This window comes from Furipterus horrens, unplaced genomic scaffold, assembly GCF_987537825.1.
Source record: "Furipterus horrens unplaced genomic scaffold, mFurHor1.1.pri manual_scaffold_12, whole genome shotgun sequence".
Taxonomy (NCBI): domain Eukaryota; kingdom Metazoa; phylum Chordata; class Mammalia; order Chiroptera; family Furipteridae; genus Furipterus; species Furipterus horrens.
The window spans coordinates 98,296,811-98,322,323 of record NW_028327182.1 but is presented as its reverse complement, the minus strand read 5'-3'; the positions used below and the strand labels follow the sequence as shown (position 1 = coordinate 98,322,323).

The 25,513-nt window shown below is 55.3% G+C and overlaps 1 protein-coding gene across 1 annotated transcript in view; it reads right to left on the bottom strand.

The window, feature by feature from the left end:
• The window catches only part of CSMD1 (CUB and Sushi multiple domains 1), a 601,662-nt gene that overhangs the window by 99,998 nt on the left and 476,151 nt on the right, over nt 1–25,513 (bottom strand). The window contains exons 23-28 of the mRNA XM_090258247.1: nt 22,730–22,899; nt 18,801–18,957; nt 11,012–11,203; nt 10,518–10,644; nt 6,274–6,476; nt 1,582–1,773 (exon numbers count right to left, since the gene is read on the bottom strand). Of these exons, the coding sequence (XP_090114373.1) occupies nt 1,582–1,773; nt 6,274–6,476; nt 10,518–10,644; nt 11,012–11,203; nt 18,801–18,957; nt 22,730–22,899 (1,041 nt within the window). The remainder of the gene's footprint in view (nt 1–1,581; nt 1,774–6,273; nt 6,477–10,517; nt 10,645–11,011; nt 11,204–18,800; nt 18,958–22,729; nt 22,900–25,513) is intronic.

Genomic DNA, 25,513 nt, shown 5'->3' with positions numbered 1-25,513 from the left:
GACGCAGGTGCGCGTGGGCAGGTCTGCTGGGGGACACTGTTGGTATCCAGTTGCCTGCAAGGGGGCGTTAGCTTGTTCTTGAACCTGACATCCAGGATCGCGGACGCGTTAGCGCTTCTCTGTGCTGAGGATGGTAACCTAGTCACCGGCCAGTTAGCTCACCAGGAGGGGCACCAGCAAAAGACGGCCGACGGGCTGGAAAGGTGGTCAGGTTTGCAGTCAAGCGTTTAAATGATGTCAGCTGAGAAGTCCCTTGGGAGAGACAGACGGTCAGTGGCATTGCTTTGGACTGTCCTGCTCTATGAGCTTAAGATCCTGCAGAACGGGGATTAAAAGTGCCTTTCTGGCTTTCAAAGCAGGACGGGGTCTGAAAGGACTGCTGCATTGACAGGGAAGGACCCTGCCTTAGCAGAGGAGCAGGCAGGCGTCTGTCCGAGCTCCCAGTGACTCAGCTTGGAGGAAGCGTGACGGCGCTCACCACAGCTGTGACGTGACGAGGCCGCGCCAGATGTTGAGTAAGCCGACACGGTCGTCCCGGACAAGGCCGAGCAGGCGGAACTCGCGTGGCTCCGCCGTCCCGCTGCTGCCCCATCCTGTGCGTTCTCTGTGACAGGCCGGGGGCCCGAGTCTCAGCTCCAGGGGGCCACAGAGAACCTCTGCACTGCATGGGGGGTCCCGGTCCATTGCATCACAAATCTGCTCCAGGTCACCCCGGGCAAAACGGCCCACCAACCACGTGCCTCACATTTCACTGCCATGTTCTCTCTTCACAGATTAACCACATTGTACACACGTCAGGCTTTATAAAGCAGGACACACTGACCGTGACTGTTCATTACGATAATCAAGTTTAGTAGCGTTTCTTTGAAAAATTAAGATGAACTACTCTAAATAGGCATTTATGGTAAAGTATTTAATTGAATGAAGGGACAGTCTACATAAAATTGCTATTTTATATGAAAATATGCACTGGCTTAAAGCCATATTTGCGATAGAATAACTTGGATCGTTATTCAAATTAAAGTCTGCAGAACCAACTGCCATCCTTTTAACGAGGTCAGACTATAAAAGCTCCAGTGAATTGCAGAAACAACTTTCTCCTTTTACCTTCATTTTGACAAAAGCAGTATAATTTCTAGTTTTCAGAATTCTAGTAAAATGTGGCAATATTATAGAAAAACCATGTAAAAGGAGAAAGTAGTTTTTATTGAGTAGGTTTTGCCGACGGGCAAGTTTATATATTAAAAACGAGAATAGCAATGGTAGGGTTATGAGTTTTTAGCCCTCCAAAAATTTAAATTACAGTAATTTGATTGATCTTTATTTTTATAAGATTTGTTAAGAACAGGACGTGTTAGCTAAATGTCAATTATTGTATTTTAAGTTGACTACTTCCTTTATTTCACCTAATAAAATAAAGTTTAAAGGTTTACGATACAATTTTGAGAGGCTCAGAGAACCTGAGGGCAAGAAAGAACCCCTTAAGGAACATTTCTGAAGAGACAGCACCTTTACAGAGCAGTGCTATGATAACCTGACCCCCTCCCACGGAGCAGACTCCCACAGTCCTTTGCACGGTACCTCGGCAGGTGGGCGGGTCCGGCTGCCAGAAGAACCGGCTGTTCAGCTGCACACACGTGATCTTTGCCTGTCCTTGGAGCTGATACCCAGGGTCACACTGGAAGGTGACAGTGTCTCCAGGCTCCCTGCTGTCGCCGTAGCGGGTCCCGTTCTGAGGCGTCCCCGGGTCATTGCAGGTGGACGCCACAGAGGCTGCAAGGACAGGACAGGACGGGTCACATGACGGGAGGCAGGCCTCAGTAGGCACCCTGGGCCCCCTGTCCACATCTGAACTCACAAAAAGGGTTTATTTCCCCAAAGATACAGGTACCGACAGGCACCTTGATGATGGTTACTTTGCACAGATTCTAGCAAAATCTTGCTGAAAATGCCACTGATTATGGAATATAGCCAGAGCTGCAGCAGGCTAAAGCTGTAACACACACGCACGCACACACACACACACACTCCCCTCGGAGTTTCTTTGTTACCGTTCTTTAATGAAAACACGCACCACAATTCCCACGACTTAAAGTGCACCAACCACAAAGAGCCTTGACCAAGATGAAAGGGGACACCTTCCCCTAAGCTCTGTGCCCTCCAAGGTGCCAGCTCACTCAGGTGCCCAGTGCACGCCGGACAGAGGGGGCCCCAGCTCAGTCCTCACCGGGGCGCTGCTGTCTTCACAGAATTACCAACAGCCCACCTGCACAACGGACTGAGGCCTAATCGGAACAATAAATCACACGCTCACCCTAATTTTAGCAAAAGCGCTGGCAACCGCGCCTTCTTTGTCGATGAAAGCGTCAGGGACGCCGGGTCAGGAGAGGAGAGGCCAGCATCGCCCGACAAGCTGGTGAGAGTGTTGGGGGCACAGCGGGGCGCTGGCAGACTCGTGGGAAGTGGGTGCTGAGCCGTGCGCCTACAATCGCATCGCGCGGGAGGCCACCAACCCTGTGCGAGGCCCACCGGCGACGATACTGTTGCCAGACTCTGTACAGAATCTGAATCCCACCATGTCCCTGAGACGTCACGGCCCCAGCGCCAGGGTGGTTTCCTCCCATTTGCATAATGTTACATGAAACGAGGAGGACACGCATGAGGACCCAAGACTTAGAAATCTCTCGTTCTTCCATTTTTCCTTCAACTAGCATCGCGAGCTCTCGCCCTCGTCACCTTCCCTGCGCAGGATGCCCCCGGGTGCACCATCAGGATCCGCGAGGGAGAAGGGACTCGCCTTGGCCGGGCCTTTGGAAGAAACGCTGTTTTATTCTCCTCTTGTCACAGCTGCGGGAGGCTGTTTCCTGGGAAAGGCGGTGACGCTCATTCCGAGACCCACCGGCGTCAAAGCCCCACCCGAAGACGTGCCTGCAGGCTCAGAAGTGGCATTCGGGCCTTGGGGCCACGTGGTGTCACGAGGAAGAGTGTTCTTTCCACGGTTGTGTCCTTCCAGGTGCCACAGGCTACCCTCTGCTCATGTTCCCCTGAAACGCGTCTTTCCCAAATGGGAGGCTGGTGCGGAATCTTCCTACCTTCTCGCTGTAGAAGAGTGAGCAGTACGTCTACTGTCCTGCTCGGATCATCGCCGTTACCGTAGAGAGAAGGCTGGTCCCCGGGGAAGGACATTGTGTTTCAATTTCCCGCAGGCCCTTTCCGCAGGCCCCTCGGGGTCAGAAGTCCTCTCCATCCTTGTCCACTGGGACCTGGGACCATCCGGGTCAGCGGGAGCAGCCACTCTGCGGTCCGTCCTGGCCACAAGCGAGTCCCTCCCTGACAGGGCGGGCGACAGGCCACAGCGGCATAGTCCTGCACGGCAGGAACCGCCACATGACCCGGCCCCTCCCGATGAGACGGACTCGCTTTGACACTGGTGACCCCGCGGAATGCACGGATTTAATTATACGTCCAGCTGTGTGCTCTTCGCCTCCCACTAAGACACGAATCAAGAATCGGGGCCGTGTTCTGTGACTGCATGAAGTCCTCCCTGGATTTTGTGAAACATTTAAGAATATATTGACTGAGTTTTTGGCTCGTAGCAGTGATTTTCCACCCTTTTCATCTTCCGGCACACACAATGATGAAAATTCTGCGGCACGCCGAAAATATGTTATATTTCCCCCGATCTGACAAAAAGTAGGTATACGTGTGATTCATTCACACCCGACAGCTATTACTGTGTTGACTGTTGTCATGTTTTATTTGACCATCTGAGGGGAAAGAGGTCAGTGTCCCCAACTACACAGTCAGGTGTCACCTGTTGTAAAAATGCATGTGGCACTGGGCTGGGAATCCCTGGCCCTCAGGATTAAAACTGCTTAGTGTGCATTTAGTCATTTCAGACGTTTTCCTGGAAAGATACCCTGTTGGCCGAGGCCCCACACTGAGTTGGAAACTGCCTTCTTAAGGGTCACCGCCTGCGTTCTACAGGATGAACACGCGCCAGCGGCGAGAACCCTGCTGTCGCGTTAAAACTTCAGTGGCTGAGACAACTGTAGGAAGGTCACAGACACAGAGAGCTGCGCTTCCGCGTCGGCTGGCGACCCATCACGTCTGGGTCCTGAATAGAAGACAGTGGGTCAGAATCTCACCAGGTTCCCCTAATTTGGTCTCAGCTTTTCTCCGTTCATTTCTGAAAATGTCACAGTGCCTCAGTGACCGAGACCCGCATCTGCTGAGACCCACGGCCCTGGAGGAGCAGAGCCGCGGCCCGCAGGGGCGCCGGGATCCCGGCCCACTCTGCCCTTGGTGTTCCAGAAGTAGGACGGGGCTGGGGCAGCAGATACGGAGGGAAAAAACACAGGGCCTGCACCTAAGACTCGGGTCTTACGCAGACGTTGGTGCGTGGTCAGTTACGTCTTTCGGTACCAGTGTAAAAGTGCAAGACTTAAAAAAAATTAGAAAAAAATTGGGGGGGTTAGGGCTTGGCAAGGCCTTCTCAGACGTGGAAAAAAGAGCACCATCCAAAAGCAAAAATTGATCCTTAGACGTCGTCAAAGTTTAAAGCTTTTGTTCACTGAAAGAATGTAAGGAAATAGATCAGACAGCCCGGACAGAGGGGGAGAAAAGGTGGAAGCCACGTTCCTCGCAGAGGGTTGGTCTCTGAAATATATAAAGAAGACTCAAGATGGGAAGCACAGAAATCCAGCGAGAAAATGGCCAAGAGACGTGAGAAGCATCTCAACGAAGAGGCTGTTTCAGACGTCGAGTAAGCAGATGAAGCCATGTTCACCGTCCTTAGCTGTTGGGGAGCCGCAAAGAGCCCCCCCAAGGCACAGCCAATAATCACATCACAGCGCGAGGCCAGGTCCCGGCCCGGCGCGGGGCCCGGAGGCTGTCACTGACGGCACAGCCGCGTGGGCATTCGAATCTCATCAACTAGATAAAATCACTGCCGCATATCCCAGAGACTGCACTCTGGGGCACGTGTCCCAGAGAAATGAAGTCTCGCGCTCTCACGTGAAACTGTACATACAGCAGCTTGATGCCTGAGAGGGGTCTGCACCCGGAATCAAGCCGGTGCCCTGCGGTGCGTGGGTGACTGAGCTGGTGAGCGTCCGTCCCAAGAGCACGGCCCAGCAACATGAAGGGATGAGCCAGAGACACAGGTGACATCCCGTGCATCTCCGTGGGCCTGGGAGGAGCGAGCGTGTCACACTGCCCGGTGCCTGGCATCCAGCACTTGAGGTGACAGGGTGGACAGACAGAGACAGATGGTCACGGGGGGCAGGGGATGGGAGCTGTGTGTGGCTGTGCAAGGGCCACCTGAGGGTGCTCTTTGTGACGGGTGCTCCGTGTGCTGACTGTGCTGCCGTCACCATCGCGGCTGTGACTTGCGCCCCCTAGTGTGTCCCCTTTGGGGGAAACAGTGTAAAGGGGCCACAGACTCCGCTTCACGTCTTACAGTGGCCTGTGGATTCACAGTTGCCGCTAAAGAAGAAGCGCCGCTACAGATGACACCTGTATCTATGGCGCGTGAACACTTAAATGCTGCCCGTGTCACCAAGTTCTCACGTTGGCAGCGTCGGCGCACGGAGACGCTTCATTCCGTTGCTCAGAGAGATTCCAGTTTTCTAAAAAATATATCTACAGTCGCAGTCAAATTAAAAGCCTCAACCCTCACCCCCTAGGACCCTTTTCCAAACCCCTCATTACATCAGTGATGGCGCTGAAACGGACCTTCTGCCTCCGACGGGCACAGACCGTGGAAGTCTGCGTATTGGCAGGCAGACTTGAGCGGAGGAATCCATCCCACTCAGCTTGTTCATAAAGGACCTCCTTGGTGGCAGGAGGGCGCGCGCACAGAAAGCAGGTCTGAGTAGCAGCCTGGACGCCTGACGACTTCACCGCGCAGCCACGCGGGGTGCCCGCCCTGGGTGCCCAAGGTCACCCTGGTGGCCAGGCAGAGACCCACACCCGGTCTGGGCTTCAGTTTAGCAGGTTAATGACACCCTTTAAAGTAACACAGATTCGTTTTCACACAGCTGGGGCGGTCCATGGCGCCTCCCCGGCGCAGCCCCGTCTAAAAACGCAGGATCGCCTCAAAGTGTCCTCTCGATGCGCTTTTCACAAGGGCACCTGCGCGCAGCAAGGTGGCCTGCGCGGGGGACCCCTGGGAGCCCCGGCAGTGCCGGACGCACGGGACACAGGACATGGGGAGCGGGGCACGGGGCGTGGGGGCGGGGCGCGCGGGGGCGGGGGCGCGCGCACACTTACTGGAGAACTGCACGGAGAAGCCGGACTTGCTGATGAAGAAGTCGCTGTCGAAGCGCAGCGTGAGCGCGTTGAAGGTGCTGTGGATGTCGCCGGGCAGCGCCGAGCCGCTCCACTCCTGCAGCAGGACGTCGCTGTCCGCAGGCCCGTCCCACACCTTCAGGATGTCGTGGTTGGTCTCCGTGTCGAACACGATGAAGTGGAGGCTGCGGAGAGAGCGCAGCTCGGCTGTCACTCGGCGAGACCCCTCGCGCCCCGGGAGGCACTCAGGCTCCTTTCACTCGCGCACTCCCCGCCCGCGCGCGTCTTCCTAGGACCTGGCACGTGGGGGGGGGGGTGCATCAAGCTGCACCTGTGCAAAAGGGGGACCCCCACCATCCCCCGGAACCGCCTCCGCCTGAGAAGCGCGATGACCACCATCAAGCGTGTGCTGCGCTCTTCTTTGAGGGTGAGACTTGCCCTTGGAGGCTGGGGGCCATTTCCATCATTCGATGCCCCTGGGGCGCACCCCTGCCCCCAAGCCAGGGTTGACTCCTGCGTCCACGCCCCGGCGGGCCAGGTCCCCACCCGCGTCAGCGCTGTTCTCGCGGCTCCGCGCCCGGAGGACAGGCCGCGGTGCGCGGGGCGGGCGTTGGCACCGGGACGCGGTCTGCCTGTCTGCGCCTGATCTGATCTCGTGTTGCTTTTATTGCTACCAATTTCATTCTCAGAAAAACGCATTATGTGAAATACCGACACCGAGGCAGAGAAGCATCTGCTATAAACTCCCCTTGACAAAATTCAAGTACTTCTAACACCCAGGAAGAAATGTGCAATATAAGTGCCTTCCTTTATACAATTGAAAATACTTATATTAAATTCACGGGAACTTCCTGGAACGATTTAAAAATCTGTCTGAGGAAGCCCCTTGTCAGGGGAGGCAGCAGAACTCGAGTCTTGTTTCTGGCAGTTCAAACAGACCAGAGAGACGCTGAAATACCAGCAGAAATCTGCGTTTCCTGGGTGTGTCGGTTTATAGTTTCTTCTCTTTATTGCTCAACACACAAAACTGTAAGGAGGATTAAAAATTAGAGTAGGGGACATACAGAAACTGTACTCAAACTGTAGTTATCTATTTTGTGTGCATTACATATTCAAAAATATCTACCTTGCCCTGCAGAAAGTGTAAAATATATAGTTTATTCTAAAATGCGCAGCATTACATATTTGTGCTACAGAGAAGAGGACAGGATGTAGCTCACACGTGTGTACCCGTCGCCCTGGTGCTAACATTCTACCCTCTTTGCTTCTGATCTTTTTAAAGAACAAAACCCTACAGGTACAGTCACGCGTGCTCTAATCTTGAGACGGACTACTCCACTTGTTCCCCACAACGTTCAGACACATGTGTGCACACATTTACCCCCACACAACCTACAGGACTGTTCTGTGAGTTTAACAATAATTATATAACGGATGTCATGTTGGCCTGTGCTCCTATCATGTTTATACTCAGTATGATATGAAATTCCTGTACACTGATAAATGTCATTGTGGGGGTAGTCACAGATAAACGGTGACATAAAAAAATACCATTCACGTTGTTCCCTGAAGGAGCCCACGGTTCTATCAGACACAGGCAGGGGGGCAGAGGCCCACACGCCTGGCCACGCACAGCAGCTCACCTCCTGCAGGTGTGAGCGCAGCCCCAGGGGGGCATGTGCCCGATTGTGCCTCAGGGTGTCGGGGGCGGGGCCTGCGGGGCAGAGAGCGGTAAGGAGGGGACACGCGGTGGCCTGGCGGGGAGGTGGCTGTACAGATAAATACACCAACATGTCAAAAATGTCCCGCTGTTCAAGTTAGAAACTCACACAACGAAATGGGAAGATGTTTTTCCTCCCCAAGGGGCGAAGATTTAAAAGATGGTTTGGGTTTCAGGGAGAAGGTGGGGACTCTACTCCTTCGGTTACTTTGGAGGCTGTGGCTTCTCTTTCTACAGGGAGCTTGGGAACGGGCCACCAGATTTGAACAGGCAGCCCCCCAAATTCTCCATAATGTGCCCCCTTGAGAGGATGCGTTGGAAGGAGGGGTCAGAGCAATGACGCAGGAAAACTGAAAATGACCTGAATAGCCCCACGGGGCGCAGAGAACACATCACGGCACCTTCCGGCGACGCCCTGGGAGGGACCGGTGGGGGAGGACAGCGCGCCTGGGCCACGGGGATGGACTGGGAAAAACTCTGAATAACATGCGACGTGATATTACTTTGGTAAAAGCTAATTATATCAATAAATAAGCCAAATGTGATGTATTTGCCTGTGTGTGGAGAAAGGAAAATATCTCCAAATTTTGACCGTATTTGTCCTCGTGTCGAGGAGTCCAGCAAACTGCTTCTCAGGCTTTGAAGTTTTCTGTAACCCTTTCTAGTGTTAAAAAAAAAGGCAAGAAAGATCCTTTGAATGCTATGCCAATGCATCGTATTGAATCTGCACATAATTTTGTTGAAGTTGGCAACTGAAGTAATCAGCTTTATTTTATAGAAAGATTTATATATATACAATATTAAGATATATAAAAATATTTTAACCATTGGACCCAGAAAAATTTTCCTAGGAATTTACGCTAAGGTATTAATTATCAATATGAGCAAAGGCTTACTTATCATACTGTCAGCCATACGATGATATACAATATCAAGGACTAGAAATAATATAAACAACCAACAAGAGGGACATTTAATTATGCGGCTCCCACGGGGAACACGGCTAGGTCATATGGTCGACATGGTAACAATGGCATCTAGTTGGTGGCTAATGAATGAGCTCTTAAAATAATTATCAACAATGTCTATATATGCCTTTATTTTATCACCATGGAAAATGACTATGTTCTAACGTCCTCACTCACAGATATTTTTACTGATTTTGGAGAGAGAGGAAGGGGTAGGGGAGAGAGGGAGGGGGGGCAGGGGAAGACAAAGGAGAGGTCGCGGGGAGAGGCTGAAGTGGGGGGACAGTGAGGGAAGCCCGGACCTGGGGTCAGCGGGTAAGAAGGGAGGGGCGCAGAGCCAGGCGCGCGAGCTTGGCCGTTACACTCAGCTCACTGGCCTCCCTCGCCCGTGTGTGGGGACAGATCTGGGGGCCAGAAGCACTCGGTCACCTTGGGTGCCATCACAAGGGGAGGGACACGAGGTCAGAGACATGGGACCCGGGCAGGGCTGTGGGGGAGGGGGAGGCAGGGAGAAGAAAACAATGTTGTGCAGAGATTGAAGAGCAACTATGATGAGAGAGGCAAGTTCACGGGAGGAGAAGAGGCACCCTAAGAAGTGCTGTGGGGACAGGTGCCCGCTCCCGTCTACTGGGAACTGTGGCTAAAGAGTGACTTATTGGAAATGGCCCTTTTGGATGATCTGCTGTGGTTTTGGACACAGCTTCTGACCAGAACGTGAAGAACTTACTTTAAAAATATTACTTTTGTTGGTTTACTGAGTGGGTTTTAAGAGCTTAGCACAGTAACAGGACTGTCAACTGAAATAGACCACTGTCTCTTAAAACGTCTGCACGCATGTATGTCGTGTGTAATGTGGTCCTGCCGCACACGCACCTTCAGATGGGAAGGCCTTCCTGGTCTAACCCACGTGTACTTGGGGGCCGTGCGAGATGATGGCTCGTCCTTCCCAGCCAGCTCGCAAGCCCCTTTCAATGGGACAGGACTTCTGTCCCCGTAAGAGGGGGCGCAGGCTTCCATAGGCCTTACCTTGCTCAGGAGACCATGAGCCCTGCGTTGGCAAAGGGCACATTAGCAAATGTAATGAGGGCAGAAGTTTGAAAAGCATGCCTGTGACTAAGGACCTTCCTCAGTGATGATCCTACCGAAGGGACAGAGACCTGGGGCGGAGAGGCCCTGCCTTCCCAGCCATCCTGTGACTGAGGCCAGCCGACCACCCAGCCAACCTGGCCCAGACCCCACTTGCCTGGGAAACCCACCAAGTCTGGAGCACATAAAGAATTGTTTTAAGCAACTAAGTTTTGGGGGCCAGTTTGTTACGCAGCAAAAACTAACTGATACATTTTTTCCTTCTTTTCTTTCTTTGTTAATGTGGTTATCACACACCGGAAGCCTGTGAGCCAATGGGAAGCCTGCCCACCCACACTGTCCCGTTGTCTTCCTTCTGGTCACGGAGAACTACGGACAGACTCCTGTCTCTGCTGCCCGAGCACCAGACCTGCCTCCCTTCTCAGATTTCGGGACCGACGCAGGACACGTACCTGATGGTCTTCCCTGGGTCTGCCTCTATGACCCAGGTGCAGTGCAGGTTGTTGTCATAGGGAGCCGGGTAGCCTGGGGACAGGAGGCGCCCCGAGGTGGCCGCGTGGATCTGCCCCCCACACTCTGCTGCAAGAGACGCAGAAACACGGGACGGTCACTCTAGGGGTTGCAGGTTTTCATTTAGCCACAAAAACTGAACCCATCATGGTCTGCATGACGGACACAGAAGAAATCCCCGTGACCTCTGTCTCTGTCACTTTTCTTTATTTATTCCAAAGCGTTACCTGGACAGAAAGGCTCCCGCGTCCACGTAATTAGTGTTGAGAGTATGGAAGAATGAAATGCCTGTGTTCTAATTCTAATAATTCTCTGCCTACAGTCTAGATAAAATGGTAACAGAAAACCTGCCTTTCATACGTAACAACCCCCACAACCATGAGGGATACATGAAAGCCACGGCGGGGACGGTGGGTGACGCGGGGCCCCTACTCACCCACGCAAGACGGCAGGGGCTGGTCCCACACTCGCCGGCCGCCGCTCAGACAGGTCAGGGTGGGGCTGCCGTGCATGGTGTAGCCCGGGTTACAGCTGAACAGGACGGTGGTGTCCGTGAAGTGGCCTTCGTCCCGGAGCCGGTAGCCATAGCTGGGGACGCCGGGGTCCTCACACTTCACGAGGTCAAAACCTACGAGGAAGGGGGCAGTGAGCAGAGGTCCCCCAGGGCCAGCAGCCAAGGGGAGAGACCACGCTGTCACGTGAACCTTGAAATGGGGAAAGAAAAGACAACTGTGAATTTAAAGGGGAGAAATGGGGTCAGGAGCGAGTTTCTCTGTTCGCCGTTTGGTGCTCCTGGAGGTCTGGTCCCCTTATCTGTCCTGCATTTGTACCGAAAAGCAGAGCTTGTTCCTGAAGAGCTCCAAGGTGCCATCGCCGACCCACCTCTCCAGGCGCCGTGCCGGGTTCCCCAGAGAGCCCGGAGCCTCTGCTGCCTCCACCTCCCCTGCGCGGCACATCGGGACCTTCTGGAAGGAGGGGGGCCCCATCGGGGCCAGCAGGGTGCTTCCGTGGGTCCGCCGGGCCAGCGCTCAGTCTAGGCCGGCACCGAGAGCCGCCCAGCGGCCTCCACGCCCACTTCCTGGAAAACTGCAGGGCCTCCAGCTTCGCAGGAAAAGGGACACGTGTCCCTGCTCACAGCAGAGGGGCTTCAGGGCCACGGCTGCCACCAGCCTGCGGCACACGGACCGGGGCTCGGGAGCTTCATGCGCAGAGAATCAGGGGGTGATTCAGATACAGAGAGGACCCCTTGGACGTGCCCCCTGCGCCCCGATGTGGTCCTGAGAGGGCTTCTCGCAGCGGCAGGAGTGCCCACCCTGGGCTCCCTCCGCCCGTCTTATGGGGACTGGCCCAGACTCATTCTACAAACTGGAAGAGACAGTACACTGTCTCCACTCATTTACTAAGGAAGATGTCACTAGGTCTTGCCAAAAAAGTGATAAATAATGAATGAAAACCATTCTGAACAGTCCCACGGGAGACTCCCTGCATTCTTCTGCCCTCTTAAAATAACTGTTAAGCTTCCTTTTCTCCTCCCAAAGAAGGTTTTCATCATTGGATCAAGAAACATATTAAGCACATCCATGTAAGTGTACCCATAACCAAATAATGTCACAGTAGTCCCCAAGAGATCGCCTGAAATACCAGGAACCCCGACTCCCTGAATGGCGCTCTTCCTTCCCTTTAGACGGACAGAGAACAGAGGCAGGCAGAGAGACAGGCAGACAGATATAGATGAAAAATAAATGACAGATTAATAGGTGATACACAGATATAGATACAGGATAGATAAGTAGGTGGATAGAAGATACACAGAGTAGATTAAATCGTCTGAAAGACAAAAACAGCATTTGATCAGAATACGCAGTGAGTGAAATTTCAGAACGGATTCAACAGGAATATTTACCGGACCAAGAAGGAAAGCTACAGTTTCATCTTCCTCCAAAACGGACCTCCAGGGAGGGTGTCCCTTCACGTCTCCTTACAAGGAACGTGGGAACGTTTAACGACGCACTTACACTCTTATTATTATGGTTACCACATGAAGTGCAGTACAGACGTGTTCGGGAACACAGAATGGTGTGACCTCCGTCACAGTGAGTTTGGCTGGAGGGGAAACCAACGGACGACAGACATTCCCGGCAGTTTTGCAGCCGGGAGCCTGAATAACAGAGTAGGTTCCAATTAGAAGCAAAACCGTTTTCTGCACGTCTTGAACGACTCGCTTATTTATATTTCCTGTCAGAACCATGTTATTCCTTCAGGTCTTTTACATTTTAAAGTGTCCGTTAAATACCCCCACATTCAAAGGCCTAGAGAAGCAGATGCAGAAGCAGCCATTTCTTAGCGTCTCCCTTAGCATCACCAACCAGTCATGGGTTCTCTTGAACGGGCCCATTTCACACGGATCTTACTTCACACCGAAGCGCACAGCTCCCTCTAGAAAATTCCGGAAGGGAGAGCCGTTCAATGGGCAATGCTTTGCTTCTGCGATTTACCACCCGGGCGCCTCACCGGCCGTTTCTCTGACCCGGAGGCACAACGCGGCGGGTTTCCGTGACGCACCCAGAGCCGCAGGGCATCCGACCGCCTGCCCTCCATGGCGCTTGGGTCACAGGCGGAATGCGTGGCCGTGGGGCCTGCAGGCGAGGGGCCGGGCATCCCCCCAGCTTCTGACCGCACTGACCGCCCCGAACCCCGGCCCCCAACGACCACGGAGGCATCCTGCCCGCTCAGCCTGCTCGCCGTGGACCAAGGACAGAGGTCTCTGCCGGACGTCATGGCCAAACCCCGTCTCAGGAAGTCCCCGTGGAAGTCCTTGTCACTGTGCAGGACAGCGCTGCCTTCGGCCCGCTCCCACCCAGTGCAGCAGGATCCTGGGAGCCAGGAGCTGTCCTCTGTGCCGTGACCCCTGGCACCCGCTCTCCCGGTCATTACGTCACGTCCAGTGAGCAAGCTCCAATGTCATCGCGTCCTCCCCGTGTGCAGCAGGTCACAGCAAGACCGACAGCCCCACACCAGACGCCAAGTGGTCTCAGTCCCCTGTGCCCGGAAGTAAAGCCCGGCAGTCAAGTCCCACCGGGTGCCCCTCCACACCGACCCCTCCACTGCCCAAGGCGCCCAGCGACCGGCACCGCGTCCGGAGGCACGGGGATGGCGCTCAGCGGCTCCGTCCCTCAGAGCCCGCCCACGCCCTCGCTTCCCCAGCGGCTGCAGACAGTGCTCAGGGAGCCTCTTCTCATCACCGTCAGCCATTTACACCCTTCTCACCGTTCCAATAGGCCGTGAGCGTGCCGATGTCACGGATCTTCAGAGCGAAGCATGTCCAACACCAGCGACGACGCGCAGGAGAGGCACACGCTCTGCGAGGCAGCGGAGCCGACAGGGGCTGGTGGTGGAGACCCGGGAGGGCGCAGGCCCGCCCTGTCCTGTGGCCAAGGTGAACGCTTGACCGCGAGGGCTCCTGCTTGGGCCTGAGGTTCGTGGCCCTAGTACGTCGCCCGGGGTCTTTGCAGCGGTCAGGCAGAGTGTTCCCGGCGGCCTGAATGCACCGCTCAGGGTCCCTGCTGCCTGCGGGCGTTTAGAGGAAGGATCTCTTCCTATCAGTGTTTCCTGAAATGTCCACTCAGCGGAAAACAAACTAACAAACAAATGCTGATTGGACAGCGTAGAGACCGGGTGGCCTTCACATATCCTTACGTCAGCACTCGTGGAGCAGAGAAACACAGCGACCGCCAACCTGAATGGATCCCCTGCCTTTCTCCTTTCAAATGCGCCGCTAGGCGCTGCAGGCCGCGCTGGGAAAACCAGACTCAGAAATACACCGACCCGTGGCCCTTCCTGACGAGGCACATCCACCCCCAGACTCCCTTCCGCCCACGCGTGGCCCTCTGTAAAAGCCCCCGTGACTTTGACTAATACAGTAATTATTGCTTTTCATGTCCCCTGCAGAAGAACGGAATAAAGTCTGTCATCGCTCTTCCCGTCAAATGTAAGATTTTTACAGCGCTCGGTGACATCATCCGCCAGCCTCTGTTTTATTTCACAGTCCAGTCATGCTTTCCGTGTAATGCTTACACTTGCATTACTTATGCCACCCATTTCCAGGGCCCTGGTCTTTCCCCCAAGTGCTGGGGGCCGACCACATCCCCGTCAGGTCTGAAGGATGAAAATAAATAGCCGTGTGTTTCCATCAACTCGCCAACTGTCACAGAACGTAAGAAATAATTGCAAAGTAAAAGAAGTAACTTCCAGCAGGGAGCTCCATGGAACATGTGGTTCCTAGACAGGCCTGCAAGCCACGGTCTGCACGGGGTGTGGGGCTGTGACGTGGGCCGTGACCTCCGGCCCTGATCAGACAGTTCTCACATCCCTTCCGCCCTGGTGACGCTGGGGGCTGGCAAGGCAGGGGGACGCGCCGTCCCAGGCACGAGCCTTCCCGGGCGCGGATCCCGGGCTGTCAGCCCCGCTCCTCCTCCGAGGGGCTGAGCTCACAGCGCAGCACCACCTCGGGCCACTCGTCATAACCCCAGCCCGCTCCGCCCTCTGAGAAACGATGGAGGTTCACGTCCTGCCGTCTGGGCAGCCTCCCCGGGAGGTGGGACGGTCTGTGTCTTGGCCCAGCGGGTCCCCCAGACGTATCCCCACGCCGCCCTCGGAAATCTATCAAGTTTGGCCCCACGTATTTTCTTAATGATTTTTATAATAATTCAGTATTTATTCTGATGTTTCTCTAAAAGCGTATGCTTAAGAATGTAATTTTCTCAGGCATACCACGGAAGGTGTGTCTGGATAGCGGACTGGGGACTGGGTTTTCCGGTGGCATTCCCAGACACGGCCGTGTGGCTTCCCGTCATAGCACGTCCTCCCTGACTCACACCAGACGCAGAGTTGTCCCCGTGGGGGACTGGGGGAGGGGGGTGCTGCAGCCCACGGCACTGCTGCACCCGAACTACCTCGGCGGCCGTTCCCACTGTGGCGCTTTCACGGGAAGCCATTCTGCATCGAAGAATGTGTGCTACACCGCGCAATTCTGTAGGCGTTAGCTTCTCGCCGGAGCAGAGTACACATGCAATTTTCAGACACCTTGCGAGAAGGCGTGAGCTTATGAAAACGTACAGCTGCGTCTTGATCTATCGATAGAACAGCTTTCCGGGACCGCGGCCACACGGCGCGTCCTCGGCGGCATGGCCTTCTCTCCCGGCGACCTGCTTGCTACAGCACAATTAGCCTGGAGCACAACACTCCCTTTCTCACGTAGGACACACTTCTTCTCAAAGCCTCGGTTCGAAGCCTATTCGAAATGAGCCAATTCCTTTCTTTCCTTCACGTCTGAGGGCCACTGTGTTGTGCGTGGTAAGGAGTCATGGGAGAGTTGCCTCAATGGTGACCCCCAAGCTAAGGGAGCTCGAACCTAGAAATATTCGGGTGAGAGGTACACACGTCACCTCGTTTTCTGGGAGTGGACCCGACTGTGTGAGCCTAGAGGTGATTTCCAGATGATGCCTCTCTTGAGCCTGTCCCCTGGCTCCTACGTCCTTTCTACTCGTCAGCTGTCCATCGTTCTACGGAATTTCAGGTCCTTGGACACACGAGGCTCCTTCTCTCACCTGCGCCAGTGCCTGGGACCCCTTCTCTCTGCAACTGGGGCCTCGGGGTGGCACCAGCCACAGCAGAGCCCAGGTTCTAGAAACACGCTCGTCTCACCCTGTAGGTACATCTGTCCCCCCGCGTGACTCCCACGGCCGTCACCCTTGCTAACTGAGTTGTTCCCTCTGAGTCTCTGGCTCCACAGTCTGTCCCAAGTCCCCGTGAACATCGGCTCTGGTTCATCACACTCTCCCCACCACCTGCCCGGACGGCCCACCCCAGCGGTCACTGTCACAGGGCCCAGCTTTCTGCGGACAGACGGTGTCGGTACACTTCTGCTTCGACTGTGGAAGGTCGCCGTGACGGAGGAGCTGTGTCCCGCAGCGGCGGTCAGCTTAGAGCCGAATCCCTCCTGTCAACACGCCCTGGCACAGGATGCTGGGTCTGCGAGCCCCGAAACACGCTCTGTCCTGGCCATATCGTGTGAAGCTGCGTAGTAATAAATGCACACAAGTTACAGAGGACGAAGTCCATGCAAACTCAACAGACGGCGATGCAATCTAAAGACACAACGTGTTGGCACGTTTCTAACGCAAGTTACCAGCATCTTGATAGTGAGTCCAAACCAGAAGAGAACAGAGGGCAGGCGACGCTGACCCGCGTTTATCTGCAACCAGAGCGAACGGTTTCTGTGAGAACCCTCAGAAGCACGTCTGAGAGGGGAAGTCAGTGAAGTGTAACCCCACTACATAAAAATGGTGGAGATTGGTTTTACAATGCCAATTGCTGTCTCATGTTACATACATTGTAACACGTGTTCTTTCTACTTACGAAATCTTTTAAAGGGTTATTTTCATCAAAGTGAAACACAGGTTTTCTCCTGATTCTGCTTTAATTATGTTACAATTCTTCCACGGTAATTACCCTGCTAAGTGGGCTTTGAGACCCTTAATGTTCCTTCTAGGTACATGGATGAGCTCTGGGTCTAGGATAACTGTTATCTTTTCCAGGCCTTTATTTGCTTGTCTGTCAAATAAAGAAATTAAAACTTTATGATCACTAACAGATATTAGTGCTCAAAAATCCAGAATGTTTAATTTCCTGGGTCATGATATTTGGTGTCATAAAATTTTTGAAACACCAGAAGGACGAAGCCCTGGACTGTCTTGTATATTTTAATCATTTTAGCTAATTGAGTGCTTAATTTTAATTAGTGATTCACACCAACTAGCTACGTCTTTTTACTTTATTTGTTTGAAACTAAATGTGCTGAAAATGAGAGTTACCACGTGGCAAGCTTGTCTTTTTGAAAGGACAGCGGCTCTGCCTTTGTTTTTACTTTCTTTTGTTGTTTTCATATTTATTTTTAAAAAGCATTTTCCATATTGAGGCCTGTTAATGAGAGAGCAGGAGAGGGAGGTGCTGAGGACTGAGTGGCGGGGGGCTCCTGGCTCCGCCCACACACGCCGGGTCGTGGACACTCCCGTGACCTGCGTTCCCTTTGCTCATTAGGAAATCAGTGCTGAGCAGAAAGGCCTCAGAGCACATGGTTGTTTCATGCATGACGGCGCGTGCGTTTGTGCACGGGGGGACCCCGAAATCCAGAAGTTATTTATAAAAATTGTGTGTTGATTCTTACACGTTTAACCTTCAGTCGTCTGCCAAGTCCTCTGCACTGGATGCAGGTCACCTGTTGAGACGCTTTTCCTTGGCTCACGACTGTGTTTGAACCTGTCGATTCTGATGCCTTTTAGTGCTTCTGCCGGTTTTTGTTTCACGTCAGCAAAACGTTTCCCTTTGAGAACTTTTTTCATCCGGGGAAACAAACCAAAAAAAGGTGCTCGGGCGAGATCAGGTGAACAGGGAGGGTGGGGCATGGGCTCAGGCTGTTTTGGGTCAAAAACTGCTGAACACTCAGCGCGGTGCGGGCAGGTGTGCGCGTAAATCACCCGTCACGAAATGGGCAAACGCGCTGAAAGAGTCTTAAAAAAAATTTCACTAAAGCCGAACGCAGCCTCCCACAACAACACCAGCTGGTGCCCTGATCCAGACGGGTTCCTAGAACCCTCGCCCAGCGGGGGAAGCCTGGACTACAAGGGGCCCACCTTCCAGAAGATGATTCCAAGTTTTTTTTGCTCCCCCTTTCTTCATTTTATATGGACATATATATTATACACATGCACAATAATATATATTCTAATATACAATCTAATATACGTAATAACTCAATATAATAGCAAAGTGTTGATACCTGGCAGGCATTCAAAGACTCTCAGTATGAATTACATCGAACACTAGCTTCAGTCTTCCGTATGCGTACGGGAATTTCCGCAAACGTGCACCACACCACAGTCAATACTTTTAAGCCCAGAGGCCCTGAATGTCATCAGCTATTTTCTTTTCAGATTCAGCCATTTGATTATAAAAATATTATACTTCTAAATGGATACATTTCAAACTATTGCTTCTGGTAATGTTTCTGAGTGCGCTGTCTGGTCAGCCGTGTGCAGACAGAAACAGCAAAGCACAGCAGAGTCAGGAACCCAGGGAGAAGTCACTGTTTAAGCAAATCGCACCCACGCAGCGACAGGTGCCTCCCGAGAAGAGACAGGACGGCGGGGCCGCCGCGGGCTACTCACTGGTGTAGGCGAGCTGGAAGCCCCGGGCGGTGTCCGACCCGTTGGTGTGGAACTCCAGCCACAGGTGGTTGGATGTGCTGTTCAGCACCAGCCCCAGCAGCTCGCCCTGCGTGAAGGTCCCCAGCAGACGCGAGGAGCTGTCCTTCCCGTCGTAGACCTGGCGAGAAGCCACAGCATGAGACCCCTCCCCTCGCTGCGTCTCTAACGTGGCGGTTCTGACAAGGGTGGGTCTGCCCGGGACTTGGGAGGGCGCGGCCGAGTGACGTGCTAACCCCCCGGCTCTCCTCCAGGTCTGTCTTTATCGCTAACACGGGAGAGGAAGAGCTTCGTTTACGTTCAGACCCCTTGACACTCATCGCTCTGAGAGCGTTTTCTGCATTTATTTACAGCTGACTAAGCATTTCTTTGCCTTCCCGGGTCCCCTCGCTCCCTCTCCGCTGCCCTCATCTTCCACCTGTCAAGGCTGGAAGGATGGATGACGCTCCATGGCCTCTGCGCCGATGCGCAGCTCAGGCAGCTCTTCCTCCTGAGTGTATTTGAGGGCGCGGCGGCACGCGGAGGCCTCGTCCCCTGTGCAGTCTGGGGGCCAGAGTTGCTGCAGGAGGTGCTCTGGAGCCCTTTGCCGCTGACTTCCTCTCCCAGGCGTTTGCGAAGCTGGGGGCTCGGACGGCCAGGCCGACAGGCCCTGGTTTGTAGCAGACGCGGGGGGCACAGAGCGGGGGCTTGGGGTCGGTTCCCGCATTTCTCCGAGGTCGTCCTGGCTGGACGGGCGGGGTGCCGGTCACCCTCCCTGAGAGGGCTGGTGTCAAAGTGTTTTGGGGCGGGGACAGGGTGGGGCGGTGCCCAGCACAGCTCTCTGGGGCTGCCGGGAGGGTCTGCACCCCGCCTCGCAGAGCTCCGCGCTGTGGCGGCTCCCCTCCCCCTGCAAGCGCTCAGGGCAGATGCTTAGCCAGAGCGCGTCACCCATCGGCTCCTCTGAATCAGTTGAGTGGTTCATAGCAAGGAACCTGTGGTGTAGATAAGAGTGTGCTCGAGAGAATACAACGGTTCCGCTGCATTAAAAACATCCAGTTTCTCTTGTCAGGACCATCTTCAGGAACCAGACTTTGTCAGCCCTCGGTCGCCCCTGCACTGGCGCCCCCCCCCCCTTTACTCCATCCAGCGAGGATCGTCTGCCTCTTCTCCTCTCCTGCTTCCCGACAAATGCAGAAGCCACAAGCGCTGCCCCAGGCTTGCCCACCAGTGCACACACACCTCAAAGAAGGAACCGTGTTTAGAAAAATTAATTTTATGGATCATTATTTTGTTCCATTTGCATTAAACAGGAATACTGCCCTGGTTGAATAAAGTGACTACAATTTCTCACTAAAAGCCAGGGACAGGCTGTTGTCTGAAAAACCGTGTTTTGGCTGCACGCGTGAACTGCTCAGACACAGCAAGGGCTCTGGCACCGGGTGACGAAGTTTCAGTCCACGGCGGCCTGGCTCAGAGGGGAGCGCCTGGGTCTCCCCGCGAAGGGCCGGTCACCCTGCGTGCCGCCGTTCTCTGTCGTCCACAGGCGCCCCTGCTCAGCTCTGAAGGACGGTCAAGGTCGGCCCCACCAGCCATGGCTTGAGGGAGCGCTTCGCAGACCAGCTGGACCGAGGACAGCGTCAGGCTCACGGCTCCCCTGCCGGGCAGGGGCCGCGGAGACACAGACCCCCAGGCCCCTGCAGGAGGCATGCGCGCCCTGTTTGTCCCCTGCGGCCATCACCCCTGCTGGGCAGTGGTGCCCGGATGAAGAAAGGAGCCAACGCCCGTGGGCCGCGCCTGCGTCAGCGCCAAGGTGAGATCTGGGGGCGACTTTGGTGTTGATCCCCAATGGGAGCTCAGATGGTGGCGGAAGTCGGGGGACTTGATGTTCACTTGCAGGGAAACTGGGGACCAGCTATGAGATCACACAACCCCTCCGGGTGCAGCAGCAGCTGGAGCCCACGCCCGTGCTCGGCCATGGACGGGCCCTGCGGCCCACGTTCACGCGAGGCTGCACCCCTGCGCACGACGCCGGCCTCGGGGCCACCTGCGCGCCCCGCCACGCACCCCAGCTGCCACGCCAGCTGGTGGGTGCTCCCAGGTTAGACAGCAGCCTGTAGAATCTTGAGGGGATGGCGCTGGAAGGATTGGGGACCTGCCCCTGCTCCCCACGAGCTGCACCCAAGGCTCTCGTGTCTGCAGGGACCCTCTCTTCCCGCCGTTCACCCCTCCCGTGGCCCTTCCATTAGAGCTACACTTCGCCCCCACGACTTCTCCATATGGAGGGAGGACACGTCCCCTTTGTGTGGAGGGGTCTGTGGGTGCCTGGGAACTTGCCCCCGAGTGTTGGGGACCCCCGGAGGCACGCAGCTTTGGGAACAGCGTCGATGCCCCAGAATGGAGATAATGCCTCTGGAAGTATTTTTCACACTGAGCCGTCAATGAGCATGTTCAGCCGAACGTCTGCCTGAGAATCACCGGGGCTTTTGCAGCGCCGCAGCGTCTCTGCGGCTGAACGTGGCAGCGGGTGCTTCGGCGTTTGGGTACTAACGTTTCAGCTGCAGAGCCACGAATGCGCAGGACTCGCTTCCTCCGCCACAGTGACACGGACGCTCGGCAGCGTGTGGTTCATGGCATCTCTGCTCACGCCCCTGTGCCCACGGAAGTTCACTGTCACTTAAACGTTTGCCGGAAGCCTGTCTGACCTCGAACTTCCAGGTTATTGGAGGATTCAGAAAGCGGCTCCTGATGACACAACTTTACCAACCGTTTCAGATGCTGAGGGTATGCCGGCTTCCTGTCTGAGAGCAGCGTCTTAATGACAGTGGTCGCTGCTGCTGGTGGATGGATGGCGGGGCCCCCGACAGCAAAGCCCCCTCTGAGTTACGACCTGACGTGGAAATGCGGTCGAACGTGGAGGAGGGGGCAGGCGCCTCCGTCTGGGAGCCTCCTGCACACAGCGTGAGCCCACAGCTGCTGGTGGGGCTGAGGGCACCTGCTGGGGACCCCGCGTCATCCCTGTGCACATGGGGGACGAGTGGGAGCCCGTGCACGTCTCCCGTGCGGCTGCAGCTTTGCATGTTCTTGTCTTGCAAATGCATGTTTCCCTGCCCTGGAAGGTCCCCCGGTTTCCTGCTATTGTCACAGGAGAGGGGGGGACTCTGTCAGAAGCCATAGTGGTTACAGGGCACCTGCACTTGAAGGTGTGATTTTATAGACCTGGGGAAGACCTGGGGGCCGCTGGACCCCGTCTGCCCCGCCGGCCCCTCCCCCCAAGTCCATGCAGGGTGCAGGCCTCTGACCCTGGATTCTGGGGCCCCTGCGGCTGCCCCCCAGCTCATCCCTGCGTCCTGTGATTCACGGAGACTGTCCTTTCCCGGGTGCTTCTCCACGTGAGCCCTGCTTTGTGGTCGGTGGCGGTGGCTGAGCTTCTTCCCCCCATCACATCAAAGTCACTGCGGCTCTGACTGTCAAGACCCCCTCTAGAGATGGGGAGCAGCCACAGAGGGGCCGCACCCGTGGCCCTGAAGCCATGCTGTTGCTGTGCGTGCCGGGCGCCTGCCAGAAACACACCCCTGGATTCTCTCACGCCATCCTCGGGACAGCTCCGGAGGGCAGGTGTCACTGCCCGTTTGTACGCGTGCGGAAGCCAAGTCTTCAAAAGTGTGCGATCATTTGCCCACGACGCACAACTGATAAGGTCCAATCCAGGAACACAGACTAAGCTGCTCCCAAGTGCACACACGCTCCACAAAGGGGTGCGACCTGCTGCCTGCCCGCTGGGTCAATAGATCGAAAAGTGTGTTTATATGAAACTACGCTAGCGCGCGCACACCTCCACATGTGTCTGCATGTGCAGGGGACAGATGCCGCCGGCCTGGCGAGGAGACGGGTCCCGTGAAGAGGGTCCTCCTTACCTTCAGCGTGTCGCCCTCGGACAGCTGGAAGCTTCGCGCCTGGAGACGGACGCCCTTCCCCGCCTCGGTCTCTATGCTGTAGATGCACTCGTGGTTGTTGTCGTAATCGGACGGGAAGTTAGGGGACAGTAACGTGCCTTCGTGTCCTCTGACGCTCGCCCCGCATTCAGCTACAACACACGGGGCGTTGAAGAGGAAACAGGACTCAGGACGGAGTCCCCGATTTTAACAGACAAAAGCCTTAACATCACGACGGCCCTCTCCTCTCTCGTGTGTGCCACTAACACAGAGTTTACAGCTCATGGCTGTCCTTGGAGCGTGTTGCCAGCTGGGCAGGGAGGACACCCCCATCCGCCCCGTTTCCGAGACTTTCTCATTCCTCCCAGCGGGGCGCTCCTGATGCCGCGGAAGCAGTGGGCCCCCCCGACGAGGGTCCTGGAACAGCCCCCGCGCCCCGAGCTTCTGCGGCCTCCCTGGGCCTCACGCCTCCTGTCCTCGCCTCACTCCTTCCTTGTGACACGGCCCCCAGTGCCAGGCCCCTGCTTTGCCGTCACACTGGGGCCACGTCCCTGGGCTTTTAGCTGCTGGCATCCCCTGGCCGCACGCATTTAACCAGAGCTCTAAGGGCAGAGGAGGCCGCTCCCGCGTCCCAGCCCTGAGCGCCCCGTGGTGCGCTGTGGCCAAGAGCAGCCTCCGCCTCCCCTGAGGGGACATCACCTGCGTCCACATTTGCATGACGACCTTTAGTCCAGGTAGAAAGACACACAGTGCTCTGCTTCCTGATGACTGGGAGGGGGTCCCTAACCTGCAGCCCCTGTCTCCTCCCCTGGGAAGGTGAGCTTAGAACCCCCTCAGCTCCAACGTCCCCTGGGAACGTGAGCAGGTGGGGTCAGAACGCCCTCATCGCTGAGGTTCTGAGAAGCCAAGCCGTCAGACAGAACACAGTTGCTGTGTGTGTGTGTGTGTGTGTGTGGGCGGGCGTGTGTCTCCTGATGGGCGTGCACCTTTGCGTGTGAGATTGGCGAGCCCCGTGGGAGCTCCCACAGCTAGTCCATTGGCCACACTTTACGCCGAGAACAGTGACCTTCGGAAACCCAACAGTGCGCGCAAGGGCTGCAGGCACGTGGCCGCGCTGGGCAGGAACGTCGGTGCAGCCCCGCTGTCCAACGGGGTGGAGGGAGGAGCTCCGTGACTGTGTCGGGGACAGCCCTGCCAGGCGCTGCGTGACTGTGACAGCCTCTGCGTGCCCGCTCCTGTCATCCTGCGTTGCCATGCTCGTGACGTCCTGCCTTTCTAGGACGGGAATAAATTCAGCCCCCCGCCTCGGACCTGTGACCCCCGAGCCTACTCCCAGAAGGCACTGGCTGCGAGTCATGATCAGCTCGTGAGGTGTGTACACTTGGACCTCATCGTGTCCTCGCGTGGAAGGGCTGGGACAGAGTCGGGGGAACCCCCTGCCTCTTACCCCTCCTCACTAAGGACGGCGCAGCAGGCAGCAGGAGCAGTGGGGGAGGAGGCGGCAAAGAACCAGCAGAAACTGGGGACCTAATAGGGGCCGTTCTAATGATTGTTTCAACGTTATAGCTCCCATTGTGACTATATTTATAAATCTGTGCCATTATGGTAATACGATTTTAGAAGTCGGTAAGTGGTGTGTCTCTGTGCTCGATGGCAGGCGCGCGTCCTCCAGCCAGGGCTTGGTGGCCACTGAGCAGAGAGCGCCATTCCCTCCACCAGCACCCTGGGGGCTCCGGCACCTAAGGCGGCAGAGCTGCGGCTTTGCGTCTAAACTCAGCGGCATCCTTGGCAGATACGCTCCTCAGGAAATGCTAGTAATTCCTGGGCCTGGATGAATATTCTTTTACTTCTTTTCTTTCCTGAAGAAAGAGGGTGTTTCTTAACTTAAAAGCCAACATAAATGAAAAGACATCAAAGAGCAAAGTAAAAGAGCGGCCCTTTCTGGCCGCTGTGGGGGTAGAGCCGCGGGGGTTCCAACTTATTAAAAATGTGGGACATGAGAGAGAAGGAGAAAGTCGCTGTGTTCCGGCCACCAGAACGCGAATCCTGGCCACAAACGTGAGGAGTTTTTGTTCAAAATGGAACTTGATCGTGATCAACAAAGGAAACTATTCAAAAATAAAAGTTTGGTCACCTCAGCCACAACTTCTAAAGTCTGAAAGACAATGTCGTGCCACTGGAGATGGGAAAGATACTAACCTAGTGGCCAATGGATTATTTTTCGTGTGAGGAGAACTCAGAACTGACCGGCGGGGGTCACGGCTGGGTGCGTGTGCTGGGTCACCAGTGTCCGACCACAGGACAGAGAGGGGACACTGGAAAGCAGACTTTAGCCCTTGCATACGTGGGAAGAAACAAAAAAACACCTGAAGATGTAATCTCACCTATCATTTGATTAGGATTTGGATCCTCGGGTTTTTTTTTAAAGCAGATACGTACTAAATGGTGCCGATTAAGGGCCCGACTGCAGTGAACAGAAATAACTAAGTGTGGAAAATTAACGAGCCTGTTGGGACTGAAGAGCCTTTGTGGACAAGCAGCGCTATTGCTTTGGCCTCTGGAGACGGGGGGTCATCTCTACCCCTCACCTCATACTTACCCCACCCCCACAGCCCCGGAAACAAAATCCCCATGAGCCCTGGCAGGTGCGGCTCAGTGGGCTGAGCGCCGGCCTGCGGACCAAGGGGTCGCCGGTTCGATTCCCAGGCAGGGCGCAGGCCTGGGCTGCGGGCCGGGTCCCCAGATGGGGGCGCGTGAGAGGCAACC